Source organism: Bombina bombina, chromosome 10, assembly GCF_027579735.1.
Source record: "Bombina bombina isolate aBomBom1 chromosome 10, aBomBom1.pri, whole genome shotgun sequence".
Classification (NCBI taxonomy): domain Eukaryota; kingdom Metazoa; phylum Chordata; class Amphibia; order Anura; family Bombinatoridae; genus Bombina; species Bombina bombina.
Window position 1 is genome coordinate 16,046,015 of NC_069508.1, and position 15,892 is coordinate 16,061,906.

The following is a 15,892-nucleotide window of genomic DNA, read 5'->3' on the forward strand; positions in this document are numbered from 1 at the left end:
AGAAAAAAAATGTGTTGCTCTACATAAAGATTGCCTAGGCTATAAGAAGATTGCCAAGACCCTGAAACTGAGATGCAGCATGGTGGGCAAGATCATACAGCGGTTTTACAGGACAGGTTCCACTCAGAACAGGCCTCGCCATGGTTGACCAAAGAACTTGAGTGCACATGCTCATCGTCATATCCAGAGGTTGTCTTTGGGAAATATACGTATGAGTGCTGCCAGCATTGCTGCAGAGGTTGAAGGGGTGGGGGTCAGCCTGCCAGTGCTCAGACCATACGCCGCACACTGCATCAAATTGGTCTGCATGGCTGTCGTCCCAGAAGGAAACCTCTTCTAAAGATGATGCACAAGAAAGCCTGCAAACAGTTTGCTGAAGACAAGCAGACTAAGGACATGGCTTACTGGAACCATGTCCTGTGGTCCGATGAGACCAAGATACACTTATTCAGTTCAGAAGGTGTCAAGCGTGTGTGTCGGCAACCAGGTGAGGAGTATAAAGACAAGTGTGTCTTGCCTACAGTCAAGCATGGTGGTGGGAGTGTCATGGTCTTGGCAAATTTACACTGTTATACAGGCTGTACACTCACTACTTTACATTGTAGCAAAGTGTCATTTCTTCAGTGTTGTCACATGAAAGGATATAATAAAATATTTACAAAAATGTGAGGGGTGTTATCGCTTTTGTGAGATACTGTACACATACGTATGCATACACATAAATATATACATACTTACATATATGTATGCATACACATAAATATATACACACTTACATATATGTATGCTTACAAACAGGGGCGTATTACTGCCTAGGCCAACAAGGTCCGCGCCTAGGGCGGCAGATTGGGGAATGGCGGCACTTTTTGCAGCCACTAAAGGAGAGTCAGCTGAATGAACTTTCTATTAGTTGTTATATGAGTACTACTACTAAAAAGTTAATTCAGCTGCCGCTCCTTCAGAGGCTGGATTAAACATGGGTGACTGCTACCCCTACCGTTGTGGTAAACTACATTTCCCATAAGGGAATTGAGCCTGCACAAGCACAAAAGCGCCACCTATAGACCTCCTGCTAGCCGGAAAGTAGTTTGCCAGCTGTACTGCGGTCGGTACTCAGGAGTTCAGCAGGGAGCGCGACAAGCAACAGGTGTGGTTCCAACCATGCCCTGGAGGGCCGCCACTCTGGGGGGGGGCCCGCTGCTGCCTGGCCTCCTGCAATGCCACCGGCCAGCAGATTCAATAACGGCTGTCGCTTCTTATTGTACAGGTAGCCGCTCTGCTGTACAGAGGCCGGCGGCAGTGATCTATATTCGGCACTGCCATGCCCTCACCCAACCTGTAAAATGAAATACTTTAGGGTTGAGAGTGCCCCCATACCCCCAGGGCCCGTGAATCATATGATTTGTTTGGGTACACAACAGCCTCTTGCTTAACCCAGTAGTTGTTTTTTTCTTGCGAATATTTTTTTTTTTTTATAAAAGCGCACTAAACAGCTTGTTCCTCGCACAGGCTAAGTTGGTTTTGAAGAACTGTCAGTTGCCTCTAGTCCAGCGGCACAGAGTATTGACATTGATTGTTCAGATTGCTGGGGACTGGGGTTATATTCTACAGATGATCAAAGTGCCATCTTTATTGTACTCTGTGTAGCCTTCAGGATTTCAGGCCTAAACTTAGCCCGTGGGAGGAACAAGCTGTTTAGTGCGCTTTTATAAAAAAAAAATATTGGCAAGAAAAAAAAATAATTTTACAGGTTGTGTGGGGGCATGGCAGTGCCGAATATAGATCTCTGCCGCCTGCCTCTGTACAGCAGAGCGGCTACCTGCACAATGCTAGCCCCTAAAGATCGTGTATAGTCACCCATGCCCAGTGCCATGATCGCATGACTGTGTGCCTAGCCAGAAGTCTGTCCAGCAGCTCAGGAAAAGGAAGTTAGTTGCCACTGACACCAATGATTTACCTATGCTTTAACATGATAGGCCTGTTTGTACTTATGATCTACAGTTTATAACTCTGTGTGCAGGCTGTAATAAATTTATACATATATATGTATGTATATATATATATATATATATACTGTATCTATGTATGTATATGTGTATATATATATATATATATATATATCTGCACACACATGCACATATACACATCATATATCCACACTTACATATAGGTACGCACACACATACATACATACAACTCTTCCATTTTTGCTTTTAATCTTAGCTGAGAGCCTGTAAGTGAGTGCTGGACTTTCTCTGTGTGCTGTATTAATTTGTTTTGTAATTTTCCCTATGGGCCTTGCACCCAGACCTGTCCGGGGTTAACTGCCTGTGACTCTGGGGACAGTGCAGCTTCCTGAGAGTGCTATTGTGCACCCAGGGCTGTGCATGTTGCAGGGTTATGGGATGTGTACCCAGTCCGGTCTGAGAGTGCAGTCCCCTTCCGTGTTTTGTATATGTCTAGGGTGATTACATAAGCCTGTGCACCCTTCACTTATTCCCAGTTTGTTGGATTGAGAGCTTGCATTGTTGTACCTGGGCTTATCCCATTTTTTTTTTTATCCATTTTTGCTTTTAATCTTAGCTGAGAGCTTGTGAGTGAGTTTTGGACTTTCTCTGTGTGCACTATATATATATATATAATGTGTGTGTGTGTACGTCTACATCTGCACACACATGCACATATACAAACACATACATATACACATCATATATCCACACTTACATATACACATATAGCCACACTTACATATAGGTACGCACACGTATACACGTACATATATCCACACACATGCACATATACACAAATACATAAATGCCCACTTACATATACAGGTGATACTCGAAAAATTTGAATATTGTGCAAAAGTTAATTTATTTCACTAATGCAATTTAAAAGGTGAAACTAATATATGAGATAGACTCATTACATGCAAAGCAAGATAGTTCAAGCCGTGATTTGTCATAAATGTGATGATTATGGCTTACAGCTCATGAAAACCCCAAATCCACAATCTCAGAAAATTAGAATATTGTGAAAAGGTGCAATATTCTAGGCTCAAGTGTCCCACTCTAATCAGCTAATTAAGCCATAACACCTGCAAAGGGTTCCTGAGCCTTTAAATGGTCTCTCAGTCTGGTTCAGTAGGAATCGCAATCATGGGAAAGATTGCTGACCTGACAATTGTGCAGAAAACAGTCATTGACACCCTCCATAAGGAGGGAAAGCCTCAAAAGGTAATTGCAAAAGAAGTTGGATGTTCCCAAAGTGCTGTATCAAAGCACATTAATAGAAAGTTATGTGAAAGGGAAAAGTGTGGAAGAAAAAGGTGCTCAAGCAGCAGGGATGACCGCAGCCTGGAGAGGATTGTCAGGAAAAGGCCATTCAAAAGTGTTGGGGACTTTCACAACGAGTGGACTGAGGCTGGAGTCAGTGCATCAAGAGCCACCACACACAGATGGATCCTGGACATGGTCTTCAAATGTCGTATTCCTCTTGTCAAGCCGCTCCTGAACAACATACAATGACAGAAGCGTCTTACCTGGGCTAAAGAAAAACAGACCTGGTCTGTTGCTCAGTGGTCCTCTTTTCTGATGAGAGCAAATTTTGCATCTCATTTGGAAACCAAGGACCCAGAGTATGGAGGAAGAATGGAGAGGCACACACTGCAAGATGCTTGAAGTCCAGTGTGAAGTTTCCACAGTCAGTGTTGATTTGGGGAGCCATGTCATCTGCTGGTGTTGGTCCACTGTGCTTCATTAATTCCAGGGTCAATGCAGCCGTCTACCAGGAGATTTTGGAGCACTTCATGCTTCCTTCCGTAGACGAGCTCTATGAGAATGCTGACTTCATTTTCCAGCAGAACTTGGCACCTGCCCACACTGCCAAAAGCACCAAAACCTGGTTCAATGACCGTGGGATTACTGTGCTTGATTGGCCAGCAAACTCGCCTGACCTGAACACCATAGAGAATCTATGGGGCATTGCCAAGAGAAAGATGAGAGACATGAGACGAACAATGCAGAAGAGCTGAAGGCCGCTATTGAAGCATCCTGGTCTTTCCATAACACCTCAGCAATGCCACAGACTGATAGCTTCCATGCCACGCCGCATTGAGGCAGTAATTGCTGCAAAAGGGGCCCAAACCAAGTACTGAGTACATACAGTATGCATGCTTATACTTTTCAGAGGTCCGATATTGTTCTATGTACAATCCTTGTTTTATTGATTGCATGTAATATTCTAATTTTCTAAGATTGTGGTTTAGGGGTTTTCATGAGCTGTAAGCCATAATCATCACAATTATGACAAATCACGGCTTGAACTATCTTGCTTTGCATGTAAGGAGTCTATCTCATATATTAGTTTCACCTTTTAAGTTGCATTAGTGAAATAAATTAACTTTTGCACTATATTCTAATTTTTCGAGTTTCACCTGTACGTACACACTCCTATACACATGTACAGAGAATGATTCATCATATAATACAAAAAATTTATAAAATGGATTCCTTGTGTGTGTTTTTTTAAAAAAAATTTATTATTATTTTTGTTCCACTGTTGTAGCTTAAGAGCCGGTTTATGTGTATATACAGATATGTGCCCATCACCAAGTTCCCTATTTCAGCCATCAAAGGTATCAGACCTACAGTGTTATATCCCTTATTATTTTTCACCTGTTACAAAACCACACAATATGTGAGACATTCTCTGCCCTGGGAGGTAATTCATGGCAAGGCTGTCTGTGCTGTGTGTTGCAGAACTAAGATTAGTGGATCATTTTGTAATGTTTTATCGCGCTGCCTTGTGTAAGTCTAAGGTTTGGTCATGTGACCCTTCCTGGCAACAAGGGGCATTTGGTGATTGCTTAAAGGGACACTGAACCCAAAATTTTTCTTTCGCGATTCAGATAGAGCAGCAACTTTCTAATTTACTCCTATTATCAATTTTTCTTTGTTCTTTTGCTATCTTTATTTGAAAAAGAAGGCATCTAAGCTAAGGACAACAGACTCCAAACGTAGCACTCTAAGATCCTCTTAAAGTTCTGGGTATAAATATACACCGTTACAGTCTTGTACTCCACATCCAGAATTACTTGGCAGTGATATTGCAGGTCACAGATCAAGGCGTGAGCTAAAAACGCGTCTGTCCCCCACTCTACATGTAGAAATGTTTACCTTGTTTTTACTTCCATGCTTTAATCAATAAAGATGTTTTCCTTGATTCTACCGGTGACCCGCCTTTTCTTGATGTCTATCTAAGCTAAGGAGTCAGCCAATTTTTGGTTCAGACCTGGACAGCACTTGTTTATTGTTGTGTGAATTTATCCACCAATCAGCAAGAACAACCCAGGTTATTCACCAAAAATGGGCCGGCATCTAAACTTACATTCTTGCTTTTCAAATAAAGATACCAAGAGAATGAAGACATTTTGATAATAGGAGTAAATTAGAAAAGTTACTTAAAATGTTATGCTCTATCTTGAAAACTGGCTTATACTTATGAAGGTCGATCGTATGTCTATTTCTGTGGGCTATCACTTATTGGGTGCTAGCAGGGGTAATTTAAATCTGACAAGAATTGCTTCAGCATGGACCTCACTCGCAGCACAGAATAGGGTTGACCCAAAAATTTTGCAATACTCTATAGCTAAAGTGGCTAGGACTACTCTCTCTGCTACATGGCGGGAAGCACATTTTCAGTTACTTCACAGGGCATATTTCACTCCGGAAAGGGGTCTTAGGGTGCACAACTCGAGCTTTAATAAATGCCCTAAATGTTCTCTTTTAGCAGCAGACATAGAACATATGTTCTGGTTCTGCCCAAAAGTGAGAAATACTTGGCGTAAATTAGAATACTGGCTGATTAGGGTACTCAAAATTCCATCCATAACCCTCACCCTATCCCAGGTTATATTATGTATTGATGACTTAAACAAACGCCATCCTAATGATAAAATAGTCTCCATTTCCATTTTAGCCACTAGATATTTGTTATGCAAAAAATGGAAAATGCGGTCTGTACCAAGTGTGTCGGAAATTCAGAATTGTTTGAAAAAACAATGTTTATTGGAACAAAAAGATACAGATATCAACAATGAAGAGGATATAACGAACTTCTTCAGTAAATGGGCAGTATACATTAAGTAACTTCCTGAAAACGAAAGAGATTATATGATCTTTCCTTTCCAAAATTCTGAATTGGTCTTGTTGGGCATATGGTAAACGGAGTGGTGGGGATGATGAGAGAGAGCTGGTTTTCTTTTTTTTCTTTTTCCCCTCTTTTTTTTTTCATCATAAATAGAAAACCCCAACTTAAGGTGACTTAAGCTAATAATGCTTCTTTTTTTTTTTTTGCGGACTTAAAGAAAAATATTCTTACTTTATTTTTTTTATTTCTTCCTTTGGGAAAATTGTCAGTTAGAGGCTACTTAATATAACCTGCTTTTGTCTTTATATTGAAATTGTTTGAACTTTAAGATGGTGATAATTGTTTTTCTTATCCCTTTTTCTTAAATATTGTTATGAATCAAGTCCGCATCATTGTATAATTCGCCTTTCTGTTGGTTAATAAAGAACAATTAAAAAAAAATAAAAAAAATGTTATGCTCTATCTGAATCACAAAAGAAAAAAAATTGCGTTCAGTGTCCCTTTAATCTGTCCCCTTTAGGATTAATATGCAGCCAAGTCTGTTGATAAGGATAGTTTTTAATAAATGTGTTTTTTTTCCCTTCCAGCTGGAGTTCACAATGCAGGAAGCAGTGAAATGCCTTCACACCCTGGAGGAATACTGCCCCACTAAGGATGACTACAGCAAGCTGTGCCTGCTGCTCACCCTGCCACGGCTCACCAATCATGCCGAGTTCAAGGACTGGAACCCTAGCACAGCCAGAGTGCATTGCTTTGATGAAGCCTGTGTCATGGTGGCAGAATTCATTCCGGCCGACCGCAAACTGAGCGAGGCCGGCTTTAAAGCCAGTAACAACCGCTTGTTCCAGCTGATCATGAAGGGTCTGCTGTATGAGTGCTGTGTGGAGTTCTGCCAGAGCAAAGCCACGGGGGAGGAGATTACAGAGAGTGAGGTGCTGCTGGGGATAGACATGCTTTGTGGTAATGGTTGTGACGACCTGGACCTGAGTCTTCTGTCCTGGCTGCAGAACCTGCCCCCCAGCGTGTTCTCCTGTGCTTTTGAGCAGAAGACTCTAAACATCCATGTGGATAAGCTGATGAAACCCAATAAGGCGGCTTATGCCGACCTTCTCACTCCACTAATCAGCAAGCTTTCCCCGTATCCCTCTTCTCCCATGCGGCGCCCACAATCTGCAGATGCCTACATGTCACGCTCCCTCAACCCAGCGCTGGATGGTCTGACATATGGTCTGAGCAGCCACGACAAGAGAGCCACAGATACCGGTGGTAAAGCTTCTACCATGTCCCATTCCTTCGCTAATTTCCATTATCCCGGAGTGCAGAACCTCAGCCGCAGCCTGATGCTGGAGAGCTCAGATTGCCACAGTATCTATGAAGAGTCCTCTGAGAGGTAAGATTTGCACTCTCACGTGTATGAAGACATATCTATTAGGTTTAAATGGCGCTGTAGGATAAGTGACATTTACTGTGTAAGATGTTAAAATTTGCATTGGAAAAGTAAATTTATGCTTACCTGATAAATGAATTTCTTCTATGGTAAGACGAATCCTCCGATTCATCCTTTACTTGTGGGATATTATCCTCCTGCTAACAGGAAGTGGCAAAGAGCACCACAGCAGAGCTGTCTTTATAGCTCCTCCCTTAGCTCCACCTCCCAGTCATTTGACCGAAGGTACAGGAAGGAAAAGGAGAAACTACAAGGTGCAGAGGTGACTGAAGTTTAAATAAAAAAAATATAATATGACAGGGCGGACCGTGGACTTGTCTTACCATAGAAGAAATTAATTTATCAGGTAAGCATAAATTTACTTTTCTTCTATAAAGGTAAGACGAGTCCACGGATTCATCCTTTACTTGTGGGATACAATACCAAAGCTACAGGACACGGATGAACGGGAGGGACAAGACAGATGTTTAAACAGAAGGCACCACTGCTTGAAGAACTTTTCTCCCAAAAATAGCCTCCGAAGAAGCAAAGGTATCAAATTTGGAAAATTTGGAAAAGGTATGAAGCGTAGACCAACGGATGATGCTTTTCAGCCAAAAGGCAAGAGAGGTAGCCGTAGCTTTTTGACCTCTACGTTTTCCAGAATAGACCACAAACAAAGAAGAAGTTTGACGGAAATCTTTGGTCGCTTGCAAGTAAAACTTTAAAGCACGAACCATGTCCAAGTTGTGCAATAGACGCTCCTTCTTAGAGGAAGGATTAGGACACAGAGAAGGAACAACAATTTCTTGATTAATATTCTTATTAGTAACAACCTTAGGAAGGAATCCAGGTTTGGTATACAAAACCACCTTATCAGCATGGAAAACAAGATAAGGCGAGTCGCATTGCAATGCCGATAGTTCAGAAACTCTTCAAGCCGAAGAGATAGCAACTAAAAACAGAACTTTCCAAGATAGAAGCTTAATATCTATGGAATGCATAGGTTAAAATGGAACCCCTTGAAGAACCTTAAGAACTAAATTCGAACTCCATGGCGGAGCAACAGGTTTAAACACAGGCTTGATTCTAACTAAAGCCTGACAGAACGACTGAACGTCTGGAACATCTGCCAGACGTTTGTGCAGTAGAATTGATAAAGCAGATATCTGTCCCTTTAAGGAACTAGCTGATAGCCCCTTCTCCAATCCTTCTTGGAGAAAGGACAAAATCCTAGGAATCCTGATCCTACTCCATGAGTAGCCTTTGGATTCGCACCAATAAAGATATTTACGCCATATATTATGATAAATTTTCCTGGTGACAGGCTTTCGAGCCTGAATCAAGGTATCTATGACCGACTCAGAGAACCACCGCTTGGATAAGATCAAGCGTTCAATCTCCAAGCAGTCAGTCGCAGAGAAACTAGATTTGGATGCTGGAACGGACCTTGAATCAGAAGGTCCTGTCTCAGTGGCAGAGTCCATGGTGGAAGAGATGACACGTCCACCAGGTCTGCATACCAAGTCCTGCGTGGCCACGCAGGTGCTATCAAAATCACAGAAGCTCTCTCCTGTTTGATTTTGGCAATCAAACAAGGAAGGAGAGGAAATGGTGGAAACTCATAAGCCAGGTTGAACGACCAGGGTACTGCTAGAGCATCTATCAGTACTGCCTGAGGATCCCTTGACCTGGACCCGTATCGAGGAAGTTTGGTATTCTGACGAGACGCCATCAGATCCAATTCTGGTGTGCCTCATTGCTGAATCAATTGTGCAAACACCTCCGGATGGAGTTCCCACTCCCCCGGATGAAAAGTCTGACTACTTAGAAAATCCGCTTCCCAGTTCTCCACTCCTGGGATATAGATTGCTGATAGATGGCAAGAGTGAGTCTCTGCCCATTGAATTATTTTGGTAACCTCTATCATCGCTAGAGAACTCTTTGTTCCCCCCTGATGATTGATATATGCTACAGTCGTTATATTGTCCAACTGGAATCTTATGAATCTGGTCGACGCCAGCTGAGGCCACGCCTGAAGCGCGTTAAATATCGCTCTCAGTTCTAGAATATTTGTCGGGAGGAGAGCCTCCTCCTGAGTCCACAATCCCTGTGCTTTCAGGGAATTCCAGACTGCACCCCAGCCCAATAGGCTGGCGTCCGTCGTCGCTATGACCCACGCTGGCCTGCGGAAACACATTCCCTTGGACAGATGATCCTGTGACAACCACCAAAGAAGAGAGTCTCTGGTCTCTTGGTCCAGATTTATCTGAGCAGATAAATCTGCATAATCCCCATTCCACTGTTTGAGCATGCAAAGTTGCAGTGGTCTGAGATGCGAGCAAACAGAACTATTTCCATTGCCGCTACCATTAAGCCGATTACCTCCATACACTGAGCCACTGACGGGCGAGGAATGGAAAGAAGAGCTCGGCAGATGGGTAGAATTTTTGATTTCCTGACCTCCGTCAGAAAAATCTTCATGTCCACCGAATCTATCAGAGTTCCCAGGAAAGGTACTCTTGGGAGAGGGATAAGTGAACTCTTTTGTATGTTCACGTGCCACACGTGAGATCTTAGAAAAGCCACCACGATGCCCGTGTGAGACTTGGCTAGTTGGAAAGTTGACGCCTGGATTAAGATATCGTCCAGATAAGGCGCCACAGCTATGCCCCGCGGCCTTAGAACCGCCAGAAGGGACCCTAGCACCTTTGTAAAAATTCTGGGAGCTGTGGCCAACCTGAAGGGAAGAGCCACAAACTGGTAATGCTTGTCCAGAAAGAAATGATCTTTGTGGATAGGAATGTATAGATACGCATCCTTTAAGTCCACGGGGGTCATATATTGACCCTCCTGGATCATTGGCAAAATAGTCCGAATGGTCTCCTCCTTGAAGGATGGGACTCTGAGGAATTTGTTTAGGATCTTGAGATCCAAAATTGGTCTGAAGGTTCCCTCTTTTTTGGGAACCACAAACAGATTGGAGTAGAACCCTTGCCCCTGTTTTGTATTCGGAACTGGGCAGATCACTCCCATGGAATATAGGTCTTCTACACAGCGTAAGAACGCCTCTCTTTTTGTTTGGTTTACAGACAATTGAGAAAGATGGAATCTCCCCCTTGGGGGAGAATCTTTGAAATCTAGAAGATACCTCTGGGTTACTATTTCTAAAGCCCAGGAGTCCTGAACGTCTCTTGCCCAAGCTTGAGCGAAGAGCGAAAGTCTGCCCCCTACTAGATCCGGTCTCGGATCGGGGGCTACCCCTTCATGCTGTCTTGGTGGCAGCAGCGGGCTTCTTGGCCTGTTTACCCTTGTTCCAAGTCTGGATAGTTCTCCAGACTGACTTGGATTGAGCAAAATTCCCCTTTTGCTTTGCAGCAGGGGAAGAGGTAGAGGGACCACCTTTGAAGTTCTGAAAGGAACGAAAATTATGTTTGGCCCTCATCTTATCCTGAGGAAGGGCATGGCCTTTCCCTCCAGTGATGTCTGAAATGATCTCTTTCAGTTCAGGCCAGAATAGGGTCTTACCCTTGAAAGGGATGGCTAAAAGCTTAGCTTTTGATGGCACATCAGCAGACCAGGACTTAAGCCATAACGCGCTATGCGCTAAAATGGCAAAACCTGAATTCTTTGCCGCTAATTTAGCCAATTGAAAAGCGGCATCTGTAATGAAAGTATTAGCTAGCTTGAGTGCCCTAATTCTATCCAGAATATCATCTAATGGGGTCTCAACCTGAAGAGCCTCCTCCAGAGCCTCGAACCAAAAGGACGCTGCAGTAGTTACAGGAACAATGCACGCTATAGGTTGGAGAAGAAAACCTTGGTGAACAAATATTTTCTTCAGAAGACCCTCTAATTTTTTATCCATAGGATCTTTGAAAGCACAACTGTCCTCGATAGGTATAGTTGTACGCTTAGCCAGGGTAGAAATAGCTCCCTCCACCTTAGGGACCGTCTGCCATGAGTCCCGCACGGCGTCAGATATAGGAAACATTTTCTTAAAAGTAGGAGGGGGAGCGAACGGAATACCTAGTCTATCCCACTCCTTAGTAACAATTTCCGAAATCCTCTTAGGGACTGGAAAAACATCAGTGTAGGCAGGAACCTCTAGGAATCTGTCCATTTTACACAATTTCTCTGGAACTTCAATAGGGTCACAATCATCCAGAGTCGCTAAAACCTCCCTGAGCAATAAGCGGAGGTGTTCTAGTTTAAATTTAAAAGCCGTCATATCTGAATCTGTCTGAGGGAACATATTTCCTTAATCAGAAATCTCTCCCTCAGCCAGCGAATCCCTCACTTCAGAACATTGTGAGGGTACATCGGAAATGGCTAATAAAGCGTCAGAGGGCTCAGCATTTGTTCTCACACCAGATCTACTGCGCTTCCCCTGCAACCCCGGCAGCTTAAATAAAACCTCTGTGAGGGTAGTATTCATAACTGCGGCCATATCTTGCAGGGTGAAAGAATTAGACGCACAAGAAGTACTTGGCGTCACTTGTGCGGGCGTTAACGGTTGTGACACTAGGGGAGAATTAGATGGCAAAACCTAATTCTCTTCTGACTGAGAATCATCCTGCGACATACTTTTAGTAGATAAAATATGTTCTTTACAATTTATTGACCTATCAGTGCATGAGGGACACATTCTAAGTGGAGGTTCCACAATGGCTTCTAAACATATTGAACATTGACTTTCCTCAATGTCAGACATGTTGAACTGACTAGTAATGACTACAAACAAGCATGAAAACACTTTATTTAGTGGAAAAAAAATAACAATCTTAAAAAACGCTACTGCGCCTTTAAGAGAAAAACATAATTTATGCTTACCTGATAAATTTATTTCTCTTGTAGTGTAGTCAGTCCACGGGTCATCCATTACTTATGGGATTATATCTCTTCCCCAACAGGAAGTTGCAAGAGGATCACCCAAGCAGATCTGCTATATAGCTCCTCCCCTCACATGTCATATCCAGTCATTCGACCGAAACAAGACGAGAAAGGAGAAACCATAGGGTGGTGCAGTGGTGACTGGAGTTAAATTAAAAAAAATTGAACTGCCTTAAAAGACAGGGCGGGCCGTGGACTGACTACACTACAAGAGAAATAAATTTATCAGGTAAGCATAAATTATGTTTTCTCTTGTTAAGTGTAGTCAGTCCACGGGTCATCCATTACTTATGGGATACTAATACCAAAGCTAAAGTACACGGATGAAGGGAGGGACAAGGCAGGAACTTTAAATGGAGGGAACCACTGCCGGAAGTACCTTTCTCCCAAAAACAGCCTCCGAAGAAGCAAAAGTGTCAAATTTGTAAAACTTTGAAAAAGTGTGAAGTGAAGACCAAGTCGCAGCCTTGCAAATCTGTTCAACAGAAGCCTCATTTTTAAAGGCCCAGGTGGAAGCCACAGCTCTAGTAGAATGAGCTGTAATTCTTTCAGGAGGCTGCTGTCCAGCAGTCTCATAGGCTAAACGTATTATGCTACGAAGCCAAAAAGAGAGAGAGGTAGCTGAAGCCTTTTGACCTCTCCTCTGTCCAGAGTAAACGACAAACAGGGAAGAAGTTTGACGAAAATCTTTAGTTGCCTGCAAATAGAACTTCAGGGCACGGACTACGTCCAGATTATGCAAAAGTCGTTCCTTCTTTGAAGAAGGGTTAGGACACAATGATGGAACAACAATCTCTTGATTGATATTCCTGTTAGAAACTACCTTAGGTAAGAACCCAGGTTTAGTACGCAGAACTACCTTGTCTGAATGAAAAATCAGATAAGGAGAATCACAATGTAAGGCCGATAACTCAGAGACTCTTCGAGCCGAGGAAATAGCCATCAAAAACAGAACTTTCCAAGATAACAGCTTAATATCAATGGAATGAAGGGGTTCAAATGGAACGCCTTGCAGGACGTTAAGAACTAAGTTTAAGCTCCACGGCGGAGCAACAGTCTTAAACACAGGCTTAATCCTAGCCAAAGCCTGACAAAAAGCCTGAACGTCTGGAATTTCTGCCAGACACTTGTGTAGAAGAATAGACAGAGCAGAAATCTGTCCTTTTAACGAACTAGCGGATAAGCCCTTTTCTAAACCCTCTTGTAGAAAAGACAATATCCTAGGAATCCTAACCTTACTCCATGAGTAACTCTTGGATTCGCACCAATACAAATATTTACGCCATATCTTATGGTAAATTCTTCTGGTAACAGGTTTCCTAGCCTGTATTAGGGTATCAATAACCGACTCCGAGAAGCCACGCTTTGATAGAATCAAGCGTTCAATCTCCATGAAGTCAGCCTCAGAGAAATTAGATTTGGATGGTTGAAAGGACCCTGAATTAGAAGGTCCTGCCTCAGAGGCAGAGACCATGGTGGACAGGACGACATGTCCACTAGGTCTGCATACCAGGTTTTGCGTGGCCACGCAGGCGCTATCAGAATCACTGATGCTCTCTCCTGTTTGATCTCTCTCCTGTTTGATCTTGGCAATCAGTCGAGGCAGCAGCGGAAACGGTGGAAATACATAAGCCATCTTGAAAACCCAAGGGGCTGCTAGAGCATCTATCAGCGCCGCTCCCGGGTCCCTGGACCTGGATCCGTAATGAGGAAGCTTGGCGTTCTGGCGAGACGCCATGAGATCCAGATCTGGTTTGCCCCAATGATGAATCAGTTGAGCGAAGACCTCCGGATGAAGTTCCCACTCCCCCGGATGAAAAGTCTGGCGACTTAGAAAATCCGCCTCCCAGTTCTCCACGCCTGGGATGTAGATTGCTGACAGGTGGCAAGAGTGAGACTCTGCCCAGCGAATTATCTTTGAGACTTCCAACATCGCTAGGGAACTCCTGGTTCCCCCTTGATGATTGATGTAAGCCACAGTCGTGATGTTGTCCGACTGAAATCTGATGAACCTCAGAGTTGCTAACTGAGGCCAAGCTAGAAGAGCATTGAATATTGCTCTTAACTCCAGAATATTTATTGGGAGGAGTTTCTCCTCCTGAGTCCATGATCCCTGACCCTTCAGGGAATTCCAGACTGCGCCCCAACCTAGAAGGCTGGCGTCTGTTGTTACAATCGTCCAATCTGGCCTGCGAAAGGTCATCCCCTTGGACAGGTGGGGCCAAGAAAGCCACCATAGAAGAGAATCTCTGGTCTCTTGGTCCAGATTTAGTAGAGGGGACAAATCTGAATAATCCCCATTCCACTGACTTAGCATGCACAATTGCAGCGGTCTGAGATGAAGTCGCGAAAATGGTACTATGTCCATTGCCGCTACCATTAAGCCGATTACTTCCATGCACTGAGCTACTGACGGGTGTGGAATGGAATGAAGGGCACGGCAAGCATTTAGAAGTTTTGATAACCTGGCCTCCGTCAGGTAAATTTCTCCAACATAGGTGTGTCCGGTCCACGGCGTCATCCTTACTTGTGGGATATTCTCTTCCCCAACAGGAAATGGCAAAGAGCCCAGCAAAGCTGGTCACATGATCCCTCCTAGGCTCCGCCTACCCCAGTCATTCTCTTTGCCGTTGTACAGGCAACATCTCCACGGAGATGGCTTAGAGTTTTTTAGTGTTTAACTGTAGTTTTTCATTATTCAATCAAGAGTTTGTTATTTTCAAATAGTGCTGGTACGTACTATTTACTCAGAAACAGAAAAGAGATGAAGAATTCTGTTTGTATGAGGAAAATGATTTTAGCAACCGTAACTAAAATCCATGGCTGTTCCACACAGGACTGTTGAGAGCAATTAACTTCAGTTGGGGGAACAGTTTGCAGTCCCTTGCTGCTTGAGGTATGACACATTCTAACAAGACGATGTAATGCTGGAAGCTGTCATTTTCCCTATGGGATCCGGTAAGCCATGTTTATTACGATTGTAAATAAGGGCTTCACAAGGGCTTATTTAAACTGTAGACTTTTTCTGGGCTAAATCGATTGATTATTAACACATATTTAGCCTTGAGGAATCATTTTATCTGGGTATTTTGATATAATAATATCGGCAGGCACTGTTTTAGACACCTTATTCTTTAGGGGCTTTCCCAAAGCATAGGCAGAGTCTCATTTTCGCGCCGGTATGGCGCACTTGTTTTTGAGGACAGCATGGCATGCAGCTGCATGTGTGTGGAGCTCTGATACATAGAAAGGTCTTTCTGAAGGCATCATTTGGTATCGTATTCCCCTTTGGGCTTGGTTGGGTCTCAGCAAAGCAGATTCCAGGGACTGTAAAGGGGTTAAATATAAAAACGGCTCCGGTTCCGTTATTTTAAGGGTTAAAGCTTCCAAATTTGGTGTGCAATACTTTTAAGGCTTTAAGAC

General features: G+C 43.3%; 1 protein-coding gene across 1 annotated transcript in view; it reads left to right on the top strand.

Annotated features, from left to right (window-relative positions):
- WDR47 (WD repeat domain 47) overlaps positions 1 to 15,892 on the top strand; it is a 191,736-nt gene that overhangs the window by 139,125 nt on the left and 36,719 nt on the right. The window contains exon 5 of the mRNA XM_053693816.1: positions 6,738 to 7,540. Coding sequence (XP_053549791.1) covers positions 6,738 to 7,540 — 803 coding nt within the window. The remainder of the gene's footprint in view (positions 1 to 6,737; positions 7,541 to 15,892) is intronic.